Here is a 16,935-nt window from a genome sequence, read left to right on the forward strand (position 1 = left end):
CACATGTGTTTTCGTGGCGGTGTGGTCTACGATTTTGGCTTCTACAACGTGTAAATCTTTGCAAAACTGCATCTTCGTCCGACCAATTTTTTGTCTTCGCATACGTCGTCAGTAAGCGTTTCATTTTCGTCGGAGAAACGGACGTATCCCGGGCTGCGGTGCGAAGGAGCGTAAATCCCAAGAGGAAATGGTAGCTGGTCCCAGCTGGCTTATGGTGAAATTCCTAGCTTGGACCAGCTACATTTTGTCTTGAGATTCTACAAGGAGGTCGTCTTTGCAGGAGTCGTTCAGTCCCGAGGACTTCGTGGAGCGCCTTGCCTGGCGCAGCCTTGGCGGCAACATGGACCCCGAGACCTTCGACCCCATGGTGCTACAGGAAGCGTTCAAGCAGGGCATCCGGGACCTGCAGGTCCTCTTCGAGATGACCCAGAAGAAATGCGAGCGGCTCGAGATGATCTGCCGCGAGGAGGAAGGCCGCCACTGCCAGAAGGTCGCCGAGCTCCAGGACAAGAACAAGGTCGGTTCTTCGTCTTGAGGTTATAGGGGGCATGCCAAGAAGGGCGCGAAGCAAATCCCTCGAAGTCTGCTTGCGTGCTTTGAAGGTGAAAGAATTACGGCTTCCCGAGGAGGCGATAGTTAGCACATACTGGTTTACTGCTGCACATACTGGTTTACCAGATTTAGGGGAAGTCCCCAAGGTGGAGTAAGTTTCTGCGAAGGAAAGTTTGAATTGTCTGCTACTACATTTACTGCTGCATCGTGGTTTCGTCTCTTTCCTTGCTTTAGCTTCTTCATCTGCTTTTAGCTTGTCTGTCATCATTTAACGTTTAGCACATCGTGGAACTAAATCAATTCTCGGTGTAGAATTAAGTGCTCGGAAGGTTTGAGATAAGGCGTAGGGGAGGCTTCTAGATTAACTTTCGGGCTTCTTGCAGTGCAACAAACATAATATATGCAGACTTCTTTGTGATCTGCCTCCAGAGATTCAGCCACACCAACTGGGAATCGAACGGAGCACTTGAAATCTGCAAACCAAGCGAAATCCTTGTGCTAAAAAAAAATTTTTTTCTAGGCGTCAAAAAAAGATAAGCTTGACGATTCGCCATCGGTTTTCTGCCCCTTCCCCCCAGGCATCGTACGCCACGTACAAGGAGCTCGACTCGCAGATTGGCTACGTCGCGATGAAGGTGGTGCACCTTGGCGACCTCTTGGAGAGCGTCAACACGCCACGGTCACGTGCTGTGGAGGCCCGCAAGCTGATGAAGCACTTTGCAGAGTTTCTTGGACCCGAGCAGAGTCTGTCCTCTACAGGCGTCTTCAACGACCCGACCCAGGTGAGGGCGGTGGCCCCGTCAGCACACTGGGTGTATCACACTTGTCCAAGGTCCAAGGGTGTAGCACACTTGTCCTTTGCTTCGTCAAAGGTTCTTGCTACAACCGCTCTGCGGAACTGCGTTTTCAAAGCAAAGAATTTCTTATACCACCGCTACACTAGCATCCGAGTGTCATTTGAACTAAATGTAATTTGATTTAAACGTGAAGTTGTGCTGCTCCGCTGGGTTTTGAAATGCCATTCGACTCAAATGACATTCGAGCCAAATGAGCACCCAGAGAGGCATCTGGGGCTCTCGAATGCCATTTCTAGCACTCTCGTGCACAGCATTATAAGTCAGCATAAACAAATACAGTACTGGCGTACTTAAAACAAACAAAATATTCTTAATTGTGGGACTTTGTTTACTTCTCGTTCACTTAAATCATGAAATCGAGATGTAACAATTCCATACTGTCATCTCCAGTGCAAGCAAGCGACAAACCAGTGTGGCCAGACAGCACAAAAAAAACGTCGATTGTGATTCAGAAATAAGCAAGAACAATTCCAAAGATTACATTATTTGTAATTTGATATCATTTTATTGCCAAAGATGGCTGCTAAATTTGATTGTTGCATTACTGTGTGAAAACAGAACTTGACAGCAGCAACCCACAGCGGTGGCTCAGTGGCTAAGGCGTTGCGCTGCTGAGCACGAGGTCGCGGGTTCAACTCTTGGCCGCGGCGGCCACTTTTCTGATGGAGGCGAAAAGCAAAAACGCCCGTGTGTACGAGATTTCCGCGCAAGTTAAAAATCCCCAGGTGGTCAAAATTAATCCGGAGCCCTCCACTAGGGCACGCCTCATCGCCTGTTGCGTCGGAGCGTTAAACCCTACAATCAATCAAATCAAATCAATCAAGAACTTGACAGCAGCAGCACCACGCAGCATGGCGAGCATTGTAAAAGCTTTCAAATGCCATCGAAATTTTAGTGGACCACACCAAATTCTGAATGGCTTTTTGAAGCCCCTCATTTGAGTCAAATGACATTCGGTACGAATGGCATTCGGACGCCAGTGTAGCAGTAGTATTAGTGTGGCCAATGGCGTCTTGTCAAAAAACTTATGTATTTGCCCATAGACGAGTTGATGAACCGAAAAGCTCGATAAGATCTCTGGACACATGGTGCATGCATGACACTGGGCGTCCATTGTGTCTAAACGGTTACCTAGAAATTGCAAATGTCAACAGTTCTAGATCAGACAATATACATGCATCCATCAGGAAGAAGGAGTACAATAGTGTACGTCTATCTCGTAAACCATGTATCGGTATACATTTAGGTCGTCTGTAGATGAGTTTAATACCCGTGCTACACGAGCGTTTGTAAGGACATTTGAGTTGAATGGCCTTTGAAATTTCAAATGTCTTTCGAACTGGAAGGAGTTTTGTCTATCTACACGACAATTCTCAAAGGCAGTTGAACATTTCCGCGTGCGCCCGCTGTGTTTTGGTGTCACCACTGCTGCCCTGTATCGTTTTTGACCAAAATTGAATTTTAGAGTTAGAAGGGCAAAAGGACAATTAATAAAGATCAAATTGATAACAATCTTGTATACAAGCTCACACAAAAGATGCACTAGCAGCCAGTTTCTTTTTTTGTTTTCTTCTTTTTTCACAACGCTGGGGTTGGGTGTACCAAGTTACCTTGTAATCATAGAGCGAGTGATAGGGGCCATAAACAAGTGAAAAAAATTATGAAGATCATGCACTTTAAGCACGAAGTTTTACTCGTAAATAATTGTTTTTGTAATTACAGCACGCAGAAACTGCACCCGAGAGTATGACCGTTTGCGTTTCAAAGGCCTCTGAGAACCTCAGACTTCGTTGGTGGTGCTCCTTTGAATCAAATGGCATTTCAACCAAATGCCTTTAAAAAACATCGTGTAGCAGCTCAAAGGTGTCGTTTGAGCCAAATGACATTCGACTCAAAGGCCTTCGAAACACTTGCGTAGCATGGGTTTTACTTAGTGGTCTTATGTGAGTTTTACACATGGGTTCGTTCTTTGTCTGCCATTTACGTCTTTGAAGGTTTGGTGATCGATTGGACGCACTTTCAGCGAACGTTTTGACGCTGTTTTGATCTGAGAAAGCTTTCGCGCTTCTCTGAACTTTCTTCGGGAAGGGATGGTAATTTTTTAATGAAGAAGCGTTAACTTGGTAGGTGGAAAACATTCGGTCCCTGGCTCACAACCAGCGCACATAATGGTCGACCGATGCACAAAAAATGTCCGACAACTCAAAAAAAAAAAAACTGTAATTGAGTTGAAAAGGAAGTTGGGAATATTTGGGTAATATTCGAACCAGCGACCTCCGCAACGCGAGAACGACATGCATACTACCGCAGCTCGGCAAGTCTAGTTGAATAAGGGTGAACCTAGTGAATGCGTTGTCTCTGTCGAACTAGGAAACATATGTTAGAGACCTGGGCTGAGGTCTGCATGAGTAATTTGAGCACGCTGATTACGTAAGCAGCAGAGTACATTACCACATAATGTCCTCTTTGCATTCTGCCATGAATGCGGGTGTGTGAAAAATCGCACCAACTGAAAGAAGGAAAGAAACACGTGGGTGTAAACGATGAAGATAGATCTAGTGAATAAATGCAATGTGGCGTTTGATTAAAAAACGTGCGTTAGAGGCATATATTGAAGTGCGTACGGGAGAAATTTGGGCATGCTTGTTACAGGAGGGACAAGAAGAGAGCAGAGTGGGTCAGGGAACAAACGCGTGTTAAGGACATATTAGTAGAAATTAAGAAGAAATGGACGTGGGCAGGGCATGTAATGCGAAGGCAAGATAACCGTTGGTCATTAAGGGCAACAGAGCGGATCCCTAGAGAAGGCAAGCGTGGCAGGGGCGGCAGAAAGTTAGATGGGCAGATGAGACCAAGAAGTTTGCGGTTGCGGGGATAAATTGGTCGCAGTTAGCGCAGGGCCGGGATAATTGGAGATTAATGGGAGAGGCCTTTGCCCTGCAGCAGTCGTAGATTGGCTGGTGATGGTGGTGATGATGATGATTATTATTACAGGAGTAGGAAATTACGTCCCTGCTGTATGCCCTCTTTGCTTGCGATGCCAATGTGGTTATGTGTCGAGTAACAGCAACCGAAAGAAAAAAAATACAAATGTTAAAAGGTCAAGACACTAAGGAGAGGACACAATCATTAATTGGACACTCCTGCTTTCACAACCACTGCATCATAAAAAGTGCTTAGGAGTCCTCATAGTTTGTTTGTTGTCAGCAAAAGGATTTCGCATGCGACACAGTATGTGGCATTTTCGCATGGGTAATGCTGATGCTCTGGTGCAAGGTCTTCTTGATGGAGATTAAGTATTTCTTCCTTCTTGGCCAGTTCCCTGCAACGGCATATTCCATGTCATAGCCAGCAGTGATACCGTATTTTCGCGCGTATAACCCGTCCCTGCGTATAGCCTGCAACCCCACTTTCAGTCGACAAATGAAAAAAAAACCTATATCCCCGCGTATTGCCCTCATATTTTGGTCATAGGAGGATGGACCAAATCTACAACTCAAGCAACATTACACATTTGTTTATGCAAAAGAACTTACCTAGTTGACTACGTAACTTGCCGCATACGTTGTTTTCAGGTTTATATATTGTTGAGTTGTGTGTGCAGAATAAGCGCTGTCAATTGGACAACAGTGGATTAGTCGCTATTACTGCTGAGGGGCATCATGGCCTGGCGCCCATTGCGGTGAAGCTGCTCCAGAGGAAATATTTCACAAATAATCCTTACCTCTACTTCACCCCTAAAATTTTCGCATTTTTGGCGCATGTTATATGCGCGAAAATACAGTAATCCCTCAGTACTCAGAAAATACCGTAATCCCTCAGGCAGATAACTGCTGATTTTTGGGGAGCACAGCCCCAACAGCACTGACACTCTAAAAAGAGGAAGGGGAGCTTGATAGGCCGTGTGATTTGGACAGCAGATAACAAGTAAACGTAACTTCCTACTATTACGACTTTGGGACTTGCTTCTGTGTTTTTACTCACTCCTGTACCACGTCCATTTTTTGGAAATAAAATTTGGTGTGGTTGAGTTCAAGTATTAGGCTAGATACCTCTGAAGAAGCAGAGGAAGGCAACCAACTAGTCGGGTGCTTTGCATGAGAAGCGTTTAGGATTCAAAGAGTGCGTGCGGTCAGCATGGGAAAAGGAGCTGTTCGAATCCGCTAGTGGAGGTCACATGGCAGATGGTGATTGTTGTGATAAATCTATGCTCGGCTGTTTTTGTTTATTATACACCTTAAAAGTTTTCGGAGCAACTGTCATCTCAATGAAAAACAGATTCTGCGTCCGCCTATGGCTTACACTTCACATCATGTTTTTGTTTTGGTGCAGATTCCAGCAGTGTTTTTTTTTTTTTTTTACACTCGGACAAAGGACCAGCCAATCAAAGAGAAAAGTCTTGCTTTTCTAGGTTGTTCAAAAGATGTAGAGAGGTGCAAGCAGTTTTAATGTCGAATGTTTTTTTTCTTTCTGCATAACAGATGTTGTTTTTATGTAGTCGTTCTTGTGTCCTTTTCTTATTGCAGCTCCATGAAGCGGCAGACATCATCCAGAAACTTCACCTGATTGCTCAAGAGTTGCCCTTCGGGAAGTACGCATTTCTTATGGCTTTTTGTCGTGCGCTGTTCCTGATGTCTGCTGGAAATGCGTTATCCAAGTCTCTGGATAAAACTGCATTTCTCTGCCTAATGTGAACATCTGTGTCACATCTACGAAAGATGAAAACCACAACTGCATCTTTGGATATCATGTGTGAATTTTGTTATGAATTTTTCTTTGCCCTCGAAGTAGGTGGAAGAATTATTTTCACCGTAGCCTTTGTCTTTTAACTCCAAACAATGCTAAGCTGCTCACTTTTAACATTGTGCGAAACTGAATCCGCCCTTTTATATTCAGAGCATACAAAATGTACAGTAAGTCTCTGAATTCCTTCCAATTCAGTCGTGGATTTTTTTCACCTGGGCTCCAGGTTCGGATAAAACGTCCGATAATTAGATTGTTTTGTATTCACCACATCGTAAAAGTGCTTAAGAACCCTAGTAATTTTTTCTGTAAGGGCAGCAAGCAGCAGAGATGTCATTCAGAGTAGCCCAGCTACCTTGAATTGCTGTACTACTCCAAAATGATGTCCCTAAACGTGCGCTAACCATTAAACTTGAAAGTTGGGCTAGTTGGGGTTGACTTAGAACCATTTCACCAGTGAAAAAAGACAGGGACCTGGAGAGGAGGTTCCTGTCCTTTTGCGATTGTCCTGTTAGCTTCTGTCTAGGTACATGTTTTTTTGTTTGTTTTTTTCGCTGGTAAAATGGTTCTGAGTGTGCTAACCAGACTGGTGACGCTCGCTCTCACCCGCTAGGTTCGAACAGGCCCGCACGAGGATTGCCCGTAAGTACCACGAGATCGAGAAGGCCCTAATCGCTGAATTCGTTCGGGCTCACCACGAAGGCGACAAGGAGACCATGAGGGAAGTGGCCGCTGTTCTATCCCACTTTAGGGTGAGTGTTTTATCGAAAAATTTGACCTCGATACTTTGCATGTCTTGTTTGTGAGGTGTGGGCTTGTCGGGGTACTGCGTTGAGATGCAGTGAAACATTCTGGTTTTATTTTTCAGGGTTACGCCAACTGCATCGACACGTTCATCGACGAGAGCCAAATGGTAGGCAGTGCGACGAGCTGGACGATTGTCTACTTCATTGATTTTCTCGTTAACTGAATTGCTTTGTGGAATGTCAAGTATGGCACTGGGGAAAACAAAAATTAGGTGAGATGGATAGTTTAAGCATGCTATATGAGCAAAGCAGCACCAAAATGACTAACACTTTGTTGTTTTAAGTGCAGAGCACTTTAGGGGCTAGCCTTGTCGTCTTAGCTCGCTCGCTAGACTTAAGTAAAGCTCCACGGCGTTCCGTCATAGCGGCTGTCGTCGTGGCATAACCTAGAGACTTCGAAAGCCAATAATGTGTTCATCGAAACTCGTGAACCGCTGGCGCTTGTCATACATCTCCCCGTTGTTTAGCGCAAAGAAAACTGCAGGTACATTTGAGGCAAAATATATGTAATTAACCGGCAGCGCCCGCGTTCATTTAGTTAGGTAAGCTCGTTGGGTTGGTTTTAATGATAGTAAGCGAAAAAAAGGCAGTGCAATGCCGGCACGTGCGGGAGGGAAAGCAAGCACAAAAAGAACAGAACTCCCACTGGTGCAGTTTCAGGCAGGGGGCGCGCGAGCACTGCGAAGGCGGGAAATTTGAAATGCATTGGACAAACTTCCATTTAATTCATCAGGAGAGGCATGCGACAGGGCGGTGAAGAGCGTGGTGGGTGGTAAGAGTTAGCGGACAACGGCGCCACAGCCCATTATGGCGAATCACTTCTCTGCGATTCTGACAGCTTTCACGTTGAGTGGAACGGCTTTAATTTTTTTTTTTCATATTTAGGATAAAAATAACCAAGAGCCGTAATCGTAGTGTCACAGAGTTAAACTATAAAGTACAATTGGCGAAAAAGCAACTTTATCTGCGTCAGTTGAAACGTGATTTTGCTTGCCGGACAAGTAAGCGGAAAAAAAAGCAAGTATTTCCTAGCAATGAGTGTTGTGTTTAGTTGGAGAACCAGTGTGTTGCACAACGTTACCAAACCAGTGGAACCAGTGTAACACAATGTTAACTTGGCAGCCTCTCCAAAGCCCTTACCCTTTCATTTTTGTCTGCCGTTGCCATCTCTCTTGCCCTGTAGGGTGCCTTTATGAAGAAGGACATGTTTGCGGACATCGTGCCGCTGTGTGAGCGCAGCGAGCAGGTGATCGAAGAGGTCTTCATGAATCCGGAGTACGTGATGTGCAAGTTTGTCTCCAGCATCTACAACGGGAAGCTCCAGGTTGGCCTGCATACCGTCTCTCCCGATTGCTTTGATGCCATCTAAACTGCTCGTGCGATTAGCAGGAAAATGTATATGTATATATTATGCCTGGTTATGTCGAGTGCCTGAAGGCCGATAGTGTGCTTGTATAATCACTAGAGGTTTTTTATATATATATATATATATATAGCGAATCAGAATAGGAAATGAGGGGCTCGTGGAAAATAAGACAGAAATAAGAATTGGAAGTCAAGAAAACCTCGGAAAGCAAAGGGGAGGATGTTGTTGATCAAGATAAAGAATTTGGAAAATAAGAAAGTAGAGAAAAAATGCCCGCCAGGTGGGATCCGAACCCACGACCTCCAGAATACCGGTGGTCGTGGGTTCGGATCCCACCTGGCGGGCATTTTTTCTCCACTTTCTTATTTTCCAAATTCTTTATCTTGATCAACAACATCCTCCCCTTTGCTTTCCGAGGTTTTCTTGAATGCCAATTCTTATTTCTGTCTTTCTATATATATATATATATATATATATATATATATATATATATATATATATATATATATATATATATATATATATATATATATATTGTGAGGTCTGATGGCGACGGGCGCCTGCCTTCGCCAAGAGAGGGAGGAAATAGTGTGAGGATGAATTGAGTCAGGCGGCTGCTTCGCTTGGAGGGACGAACTAGTGTGAGGGCAAATCCCGTCACAAGGGCGCATTTCTATCCATCATCTGTAGCAGCAAAATTAGTCTTAAATTCTTGTGACTGCACTGCATTTCATGGCACTTTTTAATAAAATGTATTGCTTGTATTCACTGGCGAGGCGCGCATGCAGGCAACTGTGTGAGTGTGCCGTCAGTGGTTACATTGGGCTCCGCGGGATGGCGGTACTTGTCCGTGCGAAGCACATGATGTGTGTTGGACGTTACAAACTCTACCCCACCGAACGCAAAGTATTGCCTTGAGTCCAATGTGAGTGCGGTTAATAACATCTCTGTTGACCTCACCATTGAGAATCGGGTTGAAACAGAGCAGACGACGTATGCCGGTGGTTTTCTTTTTTTTTTCTTTTTTTTTTTCCGTCAGCGTGCGGGCGCAGTGGCCCAAGCCACACCATGTCCGTGGCACATTGGCCGCGTCTGTGGCTGTTTCCAGTGTTGCCAAGCGAAGAAATTGACAGCTAAACTTTTCAACGAATACCACCTATAGGACCACACTACTATACTCGGGGACAACTTTCTGTAGCAATGCAGTCAAGGCTACAGAGCCGAACCACAGTTTCGCTGCGCAGCTGGCCATAGTTCAACATAAATAATTTGCTCAGTGTAACCTGAGCAATTAAAAAATATAGATTTTGGATTGATAATTCCAATAAATTATTGGCCAGAATATGCAAAACAGAGAGCATTATTTTTTAGATTTTCGGATTTAAGATTTTAGATTTTGTTATCGTTGAAGACAAAATGCCGCGTTTTATGCGAGTGCCCACACTACTCGCCTGAAAGAAAGAAGTTGTCGTCAGCACTCATGAACGTGAACTCCTGACAGCCATTTGCGGAGGAGAATATTCTATGTCACTGGCCTTCTCTTTCATCAGCTCAGAAGGCGACTAAGAAACTCTTACGCTTCCTACGAGCAACGAACTTAAATACCAGACTATAGACTGGAGGACTCCAGTGAAAATCACTGAACTTGGACGTTTAGTGCTTCATCACTGGGCATGCCTGTCTGTTCCAACTTTTCTTCATTCTTTTCTTTCTCTTTTTTGCCTATTTTTCATTTCCCACGTGCAGGATAGCAAACTAGGCTCTAGCCAGGTTAACTTTCCTACCTTTCTTCTACATCCTTCCTTCCTTCCTTCGGATTTTTTTTTTTTTTTTTTGGTTGCGGTGTTCTCCACTGGCATCACATGGGTTCTCTTCAGAAAACAAAACATGGCGTCCTCATCTACGGCAGCTTCATTTCCTACCGGTGGCTCGCAGCTTCATTCAGCGAATGGGATTTTCACTTGAGAGCTAAATGGTGTTGAAACAAATGAAGCAAGTGGTTTTCAACATGTACGCCCAAGTGAGACTGATGCAACCGGGACTCTGTCATCTCTGCATTTTGTTCGGCTAACCAGCTTGCCGGCGTAAGCGGGCGTACTGTCACACAGCGCAAGGTGGAGGTTCTGAGCAGTACGCTGGAGTCCCCTGAAGTTCTCCAGTCAAGGCGTTGACTTGTGTTTAGAAATGAATGGATCGTAGGGAAGGAGATGCCAATAGTCCTGCATGCTTGGTGATCGTTATTCAGTGCACTCAACCACACAGCTTATACGAAAAAGTGAACTGTATCGGATGCCTATCTGTCGCACCAAAACTGAAATCAAAGCCAGTTTATTGCGAACTGCTTTTTTTTTCTTCGTGTTTTTGCCACGCTGCATATGAAAGAAGGTGGAAAGATGAGGCAGTCAGGAAACTGATAGCAGTGATCAAGTCTACAGGTAGGCATGTAGTCCAGTTTTGTTCAGAAAGTTCATTAGCGACCTGCAGTAGCTCTCTTGCACCAACCGGTTGAAGTCAACCGGTTTATCCCGCCAAAGACTAACCACTCTAAGAGCATTGTCCCAAGCTCTCCTTGTCCCTGTGCACATCCACAAGAGATGCTTGACATCAGCTTCAGCCACCGGAGCCGGACACTTGGGACATGTTCCTGGGTCTTCTGGTGCGGGTTGCCCCAAGTCTAGGTGGCTGAAGGTGTGAGAGCCACCGAAGCCCGAAGCCTCCGAAGCCCAGTTTGAATGGAGCCAAAGCCTGAAGCCAAAGCCTGAAGCCGGAGCCCAGCCTGAAGCCGAAGCCCAGCCCAAATGGAGGAAGTTTCCCATGTGGAGGAAGTTTAGGGGGAACGGAGCAGACACATGGGGAAATTAGGGCATCTGTGTCCCTTCTCAGGAGAGATTTTTCTGGCTAAAAGGCGGGAGCGTGGATCACAAGGCAGGGGGCTAGAGGCGGATTCAGATTCAGGTGGGGTAGGAGAGTGTAAAGATTGTCCGCTAATTGGTTGAAAAAATTGTGACGGTGCCCCCGTACCCAATGTACGCATATCAGTAGCTGCACTATATTGTGAAGGCTGTGAATCTGCTGGCAGATCAGAGGATTCTTTTTCACTTGCCTCAGGTGTTTCAGCACTGAGAAAGTCTGTGTACCATATTTTCGTCCTTGTAACCCGCACCAAAAATGCAAAAATTTCAGGGGTGAAGTAGATGTGCGGATTATATGCGAGGTGTTTCCTTTGGTGCAGCTTCACCACAATGCACGTTGGGCTGTGATGCCCCTACAGTAGTAGTAGTAGTGACTAACCGTAGTCACTGTTATCCCATTGACAGTGCTTACTTTGTGCACACAGCTCAACAGTATACCAACCTGAAAAAATGTGTGCGGCAAGTCATGTAGTTACGTTGTCAGCTAGGTAAGTTCTTTTGCATAAACACATTGTTAACGTTACTCGAGTGGTAGCTTTGGTTCACCCTTTCATGTATAAAATATGGGGGCAATGTGTAATTATTTTTTTTTTTTGGCGGAAAGTGGGGGTGCAGGTTATATGCATGAAAATGTGGTATGTGTATGCCTCCGTGATGCTAGGGAGTGCACTTGCACCTTCGATGAACTACTTGGCACAGTAAAACAAAGCAGTTAGCTCCCCCCGTGGCTTTATCTCCATTGCCACAGAACGTTGTCCCCGAGTATAGTCATTGCTTGGGCATTCACATGGAAAGCAAAGAGTGCATCAAGGAGGTGTGCCCTTCCCTCACCCACTGGTGCAGCAGTCACCTATGAGTGAGGCCACTAAGCACAGCCATTGAACTCTGCGGTATCGTCCAAGCTATTCTAGGGTACAGCCAACATGCTAATGAAGAAACTGGAAAAAATAACCCGCACCAATTGCAAAACTTGAAGACATGGCCTGCAGTAACACCCAGAAACATTACTCGCAGCAGAAAACTCCAAGGAGTGCTCAGCAGTGTGCAAACGGACATTAATGGTTTCGTATCCACGACTGAGAACAAGTGCTTATGTGTCCTCTAATTTGGCATCAGAGTTGCTATCCTACTGTAAAAAGTTTTCTCCAATTTAAAGGTTCAACTCGGATATGGGAGCACACATGCATAGCAATATCAAAGCCCAGCCTCCCTTATGATCGTAAAATCTCATTATTGATGTTCATTCATCTGTGAATGCATGGCTGTTCAGCTGCTTGCCCACAGTTTGTTTTCTTTTCGATTTCGCAGGAGTACATCCAATCAAATCTGAGCGACCGAAACGACCCGGAAAAGTACCTTAGGACTCTTTACGAGCTCTACTCAAAGTACGTGGATTTTGTCCTTGCACTTTTTAAGTGCAGAGCACTTTAGGGGCTCGCCTTGTCGTCGTAACTCGCTCGTTGTACCCAAGTAGAGCCACACGGCGTTCCGTCGTAGCGGCTGTCGTCGTCGCGTAACCCAGAGGCTTCGAAAGCCAAGTGGTTTATATGGTCACAACCATTCGAAACTCGTGAACCGCTAGCGCTTGTCCTACTTTCCCCTGTTGTTTAGCGCAAAGAAAAGTGCAGGTACGTTTGAGGCAAAATATACATAATTAACTGGCAGTGCTTGTGTTCATTCATTCAATAACACTTGTTGGGTCTGTTTTTATGATAGTAAGCGAAAAAAAGTGGCAGTGCAACGCCAGCGCGTGCGGGAGTAAAAGCAAGCGCAAAAAGACCACAACTCCCGCTGGCGCAGTTTCAGGCAGGGGGCGCGCGAGCACTGCGAAGGCGGGAAATTTGAATTGCATTGGGTGGTAGCAGTGAGTGGATAACGGAGCTACAGCCCATTATGGCGAATCACGGCTCTGCACTTCAGACCGCTTTCACGAATCGCAGCTCTGCACTTCGGACAGCTTTCACATTGAGTAGAATGGCTTTAATATATAAATATTTTTGTATATTTCTCTTATCTTGACTGATACTTCTCTTGTATATTTACCTTATCTTGAGTGGTCCTTACCAAGGTTGCGCAAGGAAAGCATTGCCTGTCGTGTTAGAGCGCGCCATCGGCGGTATATCTTCCCACTTAGTCACTAAAACTCTACGAACCAATTGTGATGGCATTCTAGACACTCAATGGTTATCCTACAAGTTTCTGGCAATCTTGATACCGGACAGCCCATTCCAGCTGGAACCTTAATGTGATGTATGTGGTGCCGAAGTAGAACTTGGTGTCTTGAGAGCTCTTCACTGATTTGGATGAGCTCACTAGCAGATTTATATTGAAGTCAAGAAAATTGCAGACACTCCCCAGTGGCAATTGTCAGATAAATGCATAAGCCACTCTGCTGTGTCCCAACACCTTAAAGTCTGCTTACTACACACAAATTCATTGATAGGAAGACATTTTTAAGTGCGAATGCACTTTATAAGCGACCCCAAACCATCCACCGCCGGCATCGGCGGCGGCGGCGGCGTCGGCGTCCGCAGTGCTCCTCTATAAAGAAACAGCATCCGGCGCCAGGTTTCGATCCGCGGACTTTGCGGCCGCAGCGCGACGCTCTACCGACCAAGACACGGACGCGACGTGATATCAGCGTTAGTGACGCGCCTTATATCTTTAACGCATTCAAACTACGTCGTCAGCGGCGTGCGTTGGCGACTCAGCGGCGTTATAGCGGCTTGATAACTGCGTGGTGTACGCGTGATACTACAAACCCGATGGAAGAGATGGAAGAGAAGGCGGCGAGGCGGTGGGCTGCGGGGGCCGAGCGCAAGCGCCGCAAGCGGGCCGACAACCGTGCATTCGCACTTTCACATTCTCCCCCTCGGGGAAATGCGGGGGAATTTTTTCCATCTGTTACCCCTAGTATCTTTGTTATTTGTGTGGAGTTTGCGATAAAATTGGTATCACTGCTGTCAGGACAAGGCAGCCTTTTTAATGAACAAAGCTCGTATTTTGTCTTGATGTACCCCTTTTAAGTTCCTCCAAATGGACCCCCTGTATTCCTGGGAGCATCACACACCGATTCCCCTTAAAGTCAGCTTCACTACATACACGAATGCAGTGCTGGGAACACATTGTTTAGGCCGTGGAGGTAGGCTTACATGGAGGTATGGAGCCCTACTTTCGTATGCAGAGAAGGTGTGACATATTGAGCATTACAGAATGCTTTGCTCGGCAAGTTTCTTCATAATCTAAAAGTAAAAATACAGTGCAAAAAAAGGAAGCCCTCTTCCGGGCTGCGTGTTGTGTTTGTCCCCGTCTTTCTTGCGCTCTTTTTTTTTTATTTTTTGAGTGTTACAGATGGACAGACAAATTGCTTTATTATGGCCGCATAGAAATGCGTACGCGTTTGAAAAAATTATTCCGTTTACGCATTAAGGGGGCAGATGGGTCTTTGGGGCCGAAAAACGGTCAAGAAATTGTTTTCTGGAAAATGGCATTCGCGGCATCCACGGCCATCTTTCTATCAGTCTGTAAATTTATTCATCGTAAGGCACCATTATTTATTGTAAATGGCATATTAAAGTGCACTCTGCAGATCAGTTCGCGCGGAATTCGATGTTGAAACGGCACTTTTCTTGCAACACTAAGCTAGCATTTCGCCCTCGGATATCTCGGCACCCAGAGCAGATACAACTGTAGTACTTCTTTTTTGGTTTTGATACCGAAATGTGCGGAAAGTACTGTGTTAAAAACAAATTTTTCAAATGGAGGTTTTGGAAAATTATTGTTGTGTTCAGTTGACACCACCTCTGTGCCATTTCTGGTGGAGCACGGGAGGAGTGAAGTTCCGTGTGCTGTAAAATCGCCAAAAATAGTAGCTAAATCAAAAAAATTTTCCAACATGGTATTCGTTAGTCATTTGTCTGCCTAGCCACGGCGTAATCAGCATTCTGTTTGAAGTGGTTATTTTGCAATTGTGATCCAAAATAATGGCAATAAATCATTATTTATCACAAAGAATAATCACCTTGCAAAAATCTTATTGCAGATTTGAAATCAGCACAAAAACTCCATTACGCTGTGCAGTTTCATTAAAATTTGTTAGTAAATAAAAAACTGTGGTTGATTGCCCTGTCATAGTAATCAGTAAAACACGAAAGTGAAATGTGCAGTGAAATCTGCAGCGAAATGAGCATTATTTGCGGGTCGGCGGCTGTCTTGTGGGTGTGCTTGGCGAGCGACGTCCTGCTGGCGGGTCGCTTCGGCAAAGGTGTACTGGCGTCATTTCCATGACGGATATGACATCAGTAAAATCTTGGGGTATCGCAGAACAAAACTTTCGTGTTAAAATATAAAACCTGAAAACGAACTACCCTAAGTACTCTTTAGTACTAAAGTTTGCTTCCCCGCAAGAAGACCCTGTGTGCAGGGGTGCACCCTTTACAGGCCACTTGCTTCTTTGTACTGGCGTCACTTCCGTGACGGATATGATGTCAGTGAAATCTTCGTGTATCCAGGAATAAAACACTTTCGTGTTAAAAAATAGCTCTAAGACCAGTCTGCCCCCAAGCAATGATTAGTGCTCTTCTCTTGGATCCAGGACAATGCAGCTGTCGTCGGACCTGTCCAAGTTCAAGATGGGCAGCGACCCGTCCTTCCTGAAGAAGCTGACCCGGCAGATCTTCTCCAAGCACCTGGACCCGTACCTGTCCATCGAGACCCACTACCTGAAGGAGAAGTGCTGCAACGTGCTCAACCGCTTCTACGACTCCAAGGGACACCACAAGCGGCAGTTCCAGTTCGGAGGGTCAGTGGGGCGCCGCCTATGGCACCATCAGTGTCCTGCCCAGACCACAGGCCTTTTTAGGGCGAAAGCCTGAAGTTCCAATAACGCACAAAACCAACATTGTTGTTCGGTAGGGAAACTGGTCACCACTAAAGAGTAAACGAAAATACCACCCTTTCCTAAAAGAAGTTTAAAGAAGCGCATAAGCTAAAAGTGCGTGCAACCTCCACCGAAAGTGCATCCAGTTGATCGTCAAACCTTCAAAGACCGCAATCGCAGACGTAGAACAAACCCGTGCGATGATTTTTGGCTGCTGGGAAAATCGATGCGATGATCGGTGCGTGTATTGTCTTATCTCGAATCGCTCCTTGCTCACGATTCTCAAGTACCTAACTGTTTTGACACAATGGAAGCCCGCTTTCACGCACGCGCTGTGTGTTCCAAAGATCTTATCAGAGCTTTTCAGTCACCATCGGTCGCACTAAGAAAGCTTCGATTTAAAATTGGCCGTACATCTGCTCACTTTGGTGCAGATGTCGTCAAAAGACGATTGTCGTCTGCTGCCCGTAAATGCCTCTCTTAATCGTAAATGCCTCTCTTCTCCCCTACGCTTTTCCTCTCTTGACTCGCTCCTCTCGCGATAAACACAGTGAAAATTTGCTCCAGTACATTTTCTCGCGCTTCAGTGCTCGCCACCATATTCTAGAACCTCTCGTTACTGTTGGACTTCTTGAAATGCCGCCACGAGGTCTAAAATCGGGCGCGTTGCTCTCTTTGAATTTTTGGGTCACGACATTGTTTGAACACTTTCGTGACCGTGGAAAAATCGGTTGCTTTCGGGTAGTTCAAGAAATAAGTTTTTCCTGCCACAGAAAATGATTGATCGAAATGATTGATCATTTCATACCTTGCCCTTTAG

The 16,935-nt window shown here is 45.5% G+C and overlaps 1 protein-coding gene across 1 annotated transcript in view; it reads left to right on the plus strand.

Annotated features, from left to right (window-relative positions):
* Sec10 (Exocyst complex component Sec10) overlaps window positions 1-16,935 on the plus strand; it is a 32,220-nt gene that overhangs the window by 559 nt on the left and 14,726 nt on the right. The window contains exons 2-9 of the mRNA XM_077675275.1: window positions 281-517; window positions 1,131-1,334; window positions 5,936-6,000; window positions 6,766-6,904; window positions 7,021-7,065; window positions 8,142-8,282; window positions 12,545-12,621; window positions 15,831-16,037. Coding sequence (XP_077531401.1) covers window positions 281-517; window positions 1,131-1,334; window positions 5,936-6,000; window positions 6,766-6,904; window positions 7,021-7,065; window positions 8,142-8,282; window positions 12,545-12,621; window positions 15,831-16,037 — 1,115 coding nt within the window. The remainder of the gene's footprint in view (window positions 1-280; window positions 518-1,130; window positions 1,335-5,935; window positions 6,001-6,765; window positions 6,905-7,020; window positions 7,066-8,141; window positions 8,283-12,544; window positions 12,622-15,830; window positions 16,038-16,935) is intronic.

Source organism: Haemaphysalis longicornis, unplaced genomic scaffold (genome assembly GCF_048455015.1).
Source record: "Haemaphysalis longicornis isolate Haplotype H1 unplaced genomic scaffold, Haemaphysalis longicornis Haplotype H1 scaffold_6, whole genome shotgun sequence".
NCBI lineage: Eukaryota > Metazoa > Arthropoda > Arachnida > Ixodida > Ixodidae > Haemaphysalis > Haemaphysalis longicornis.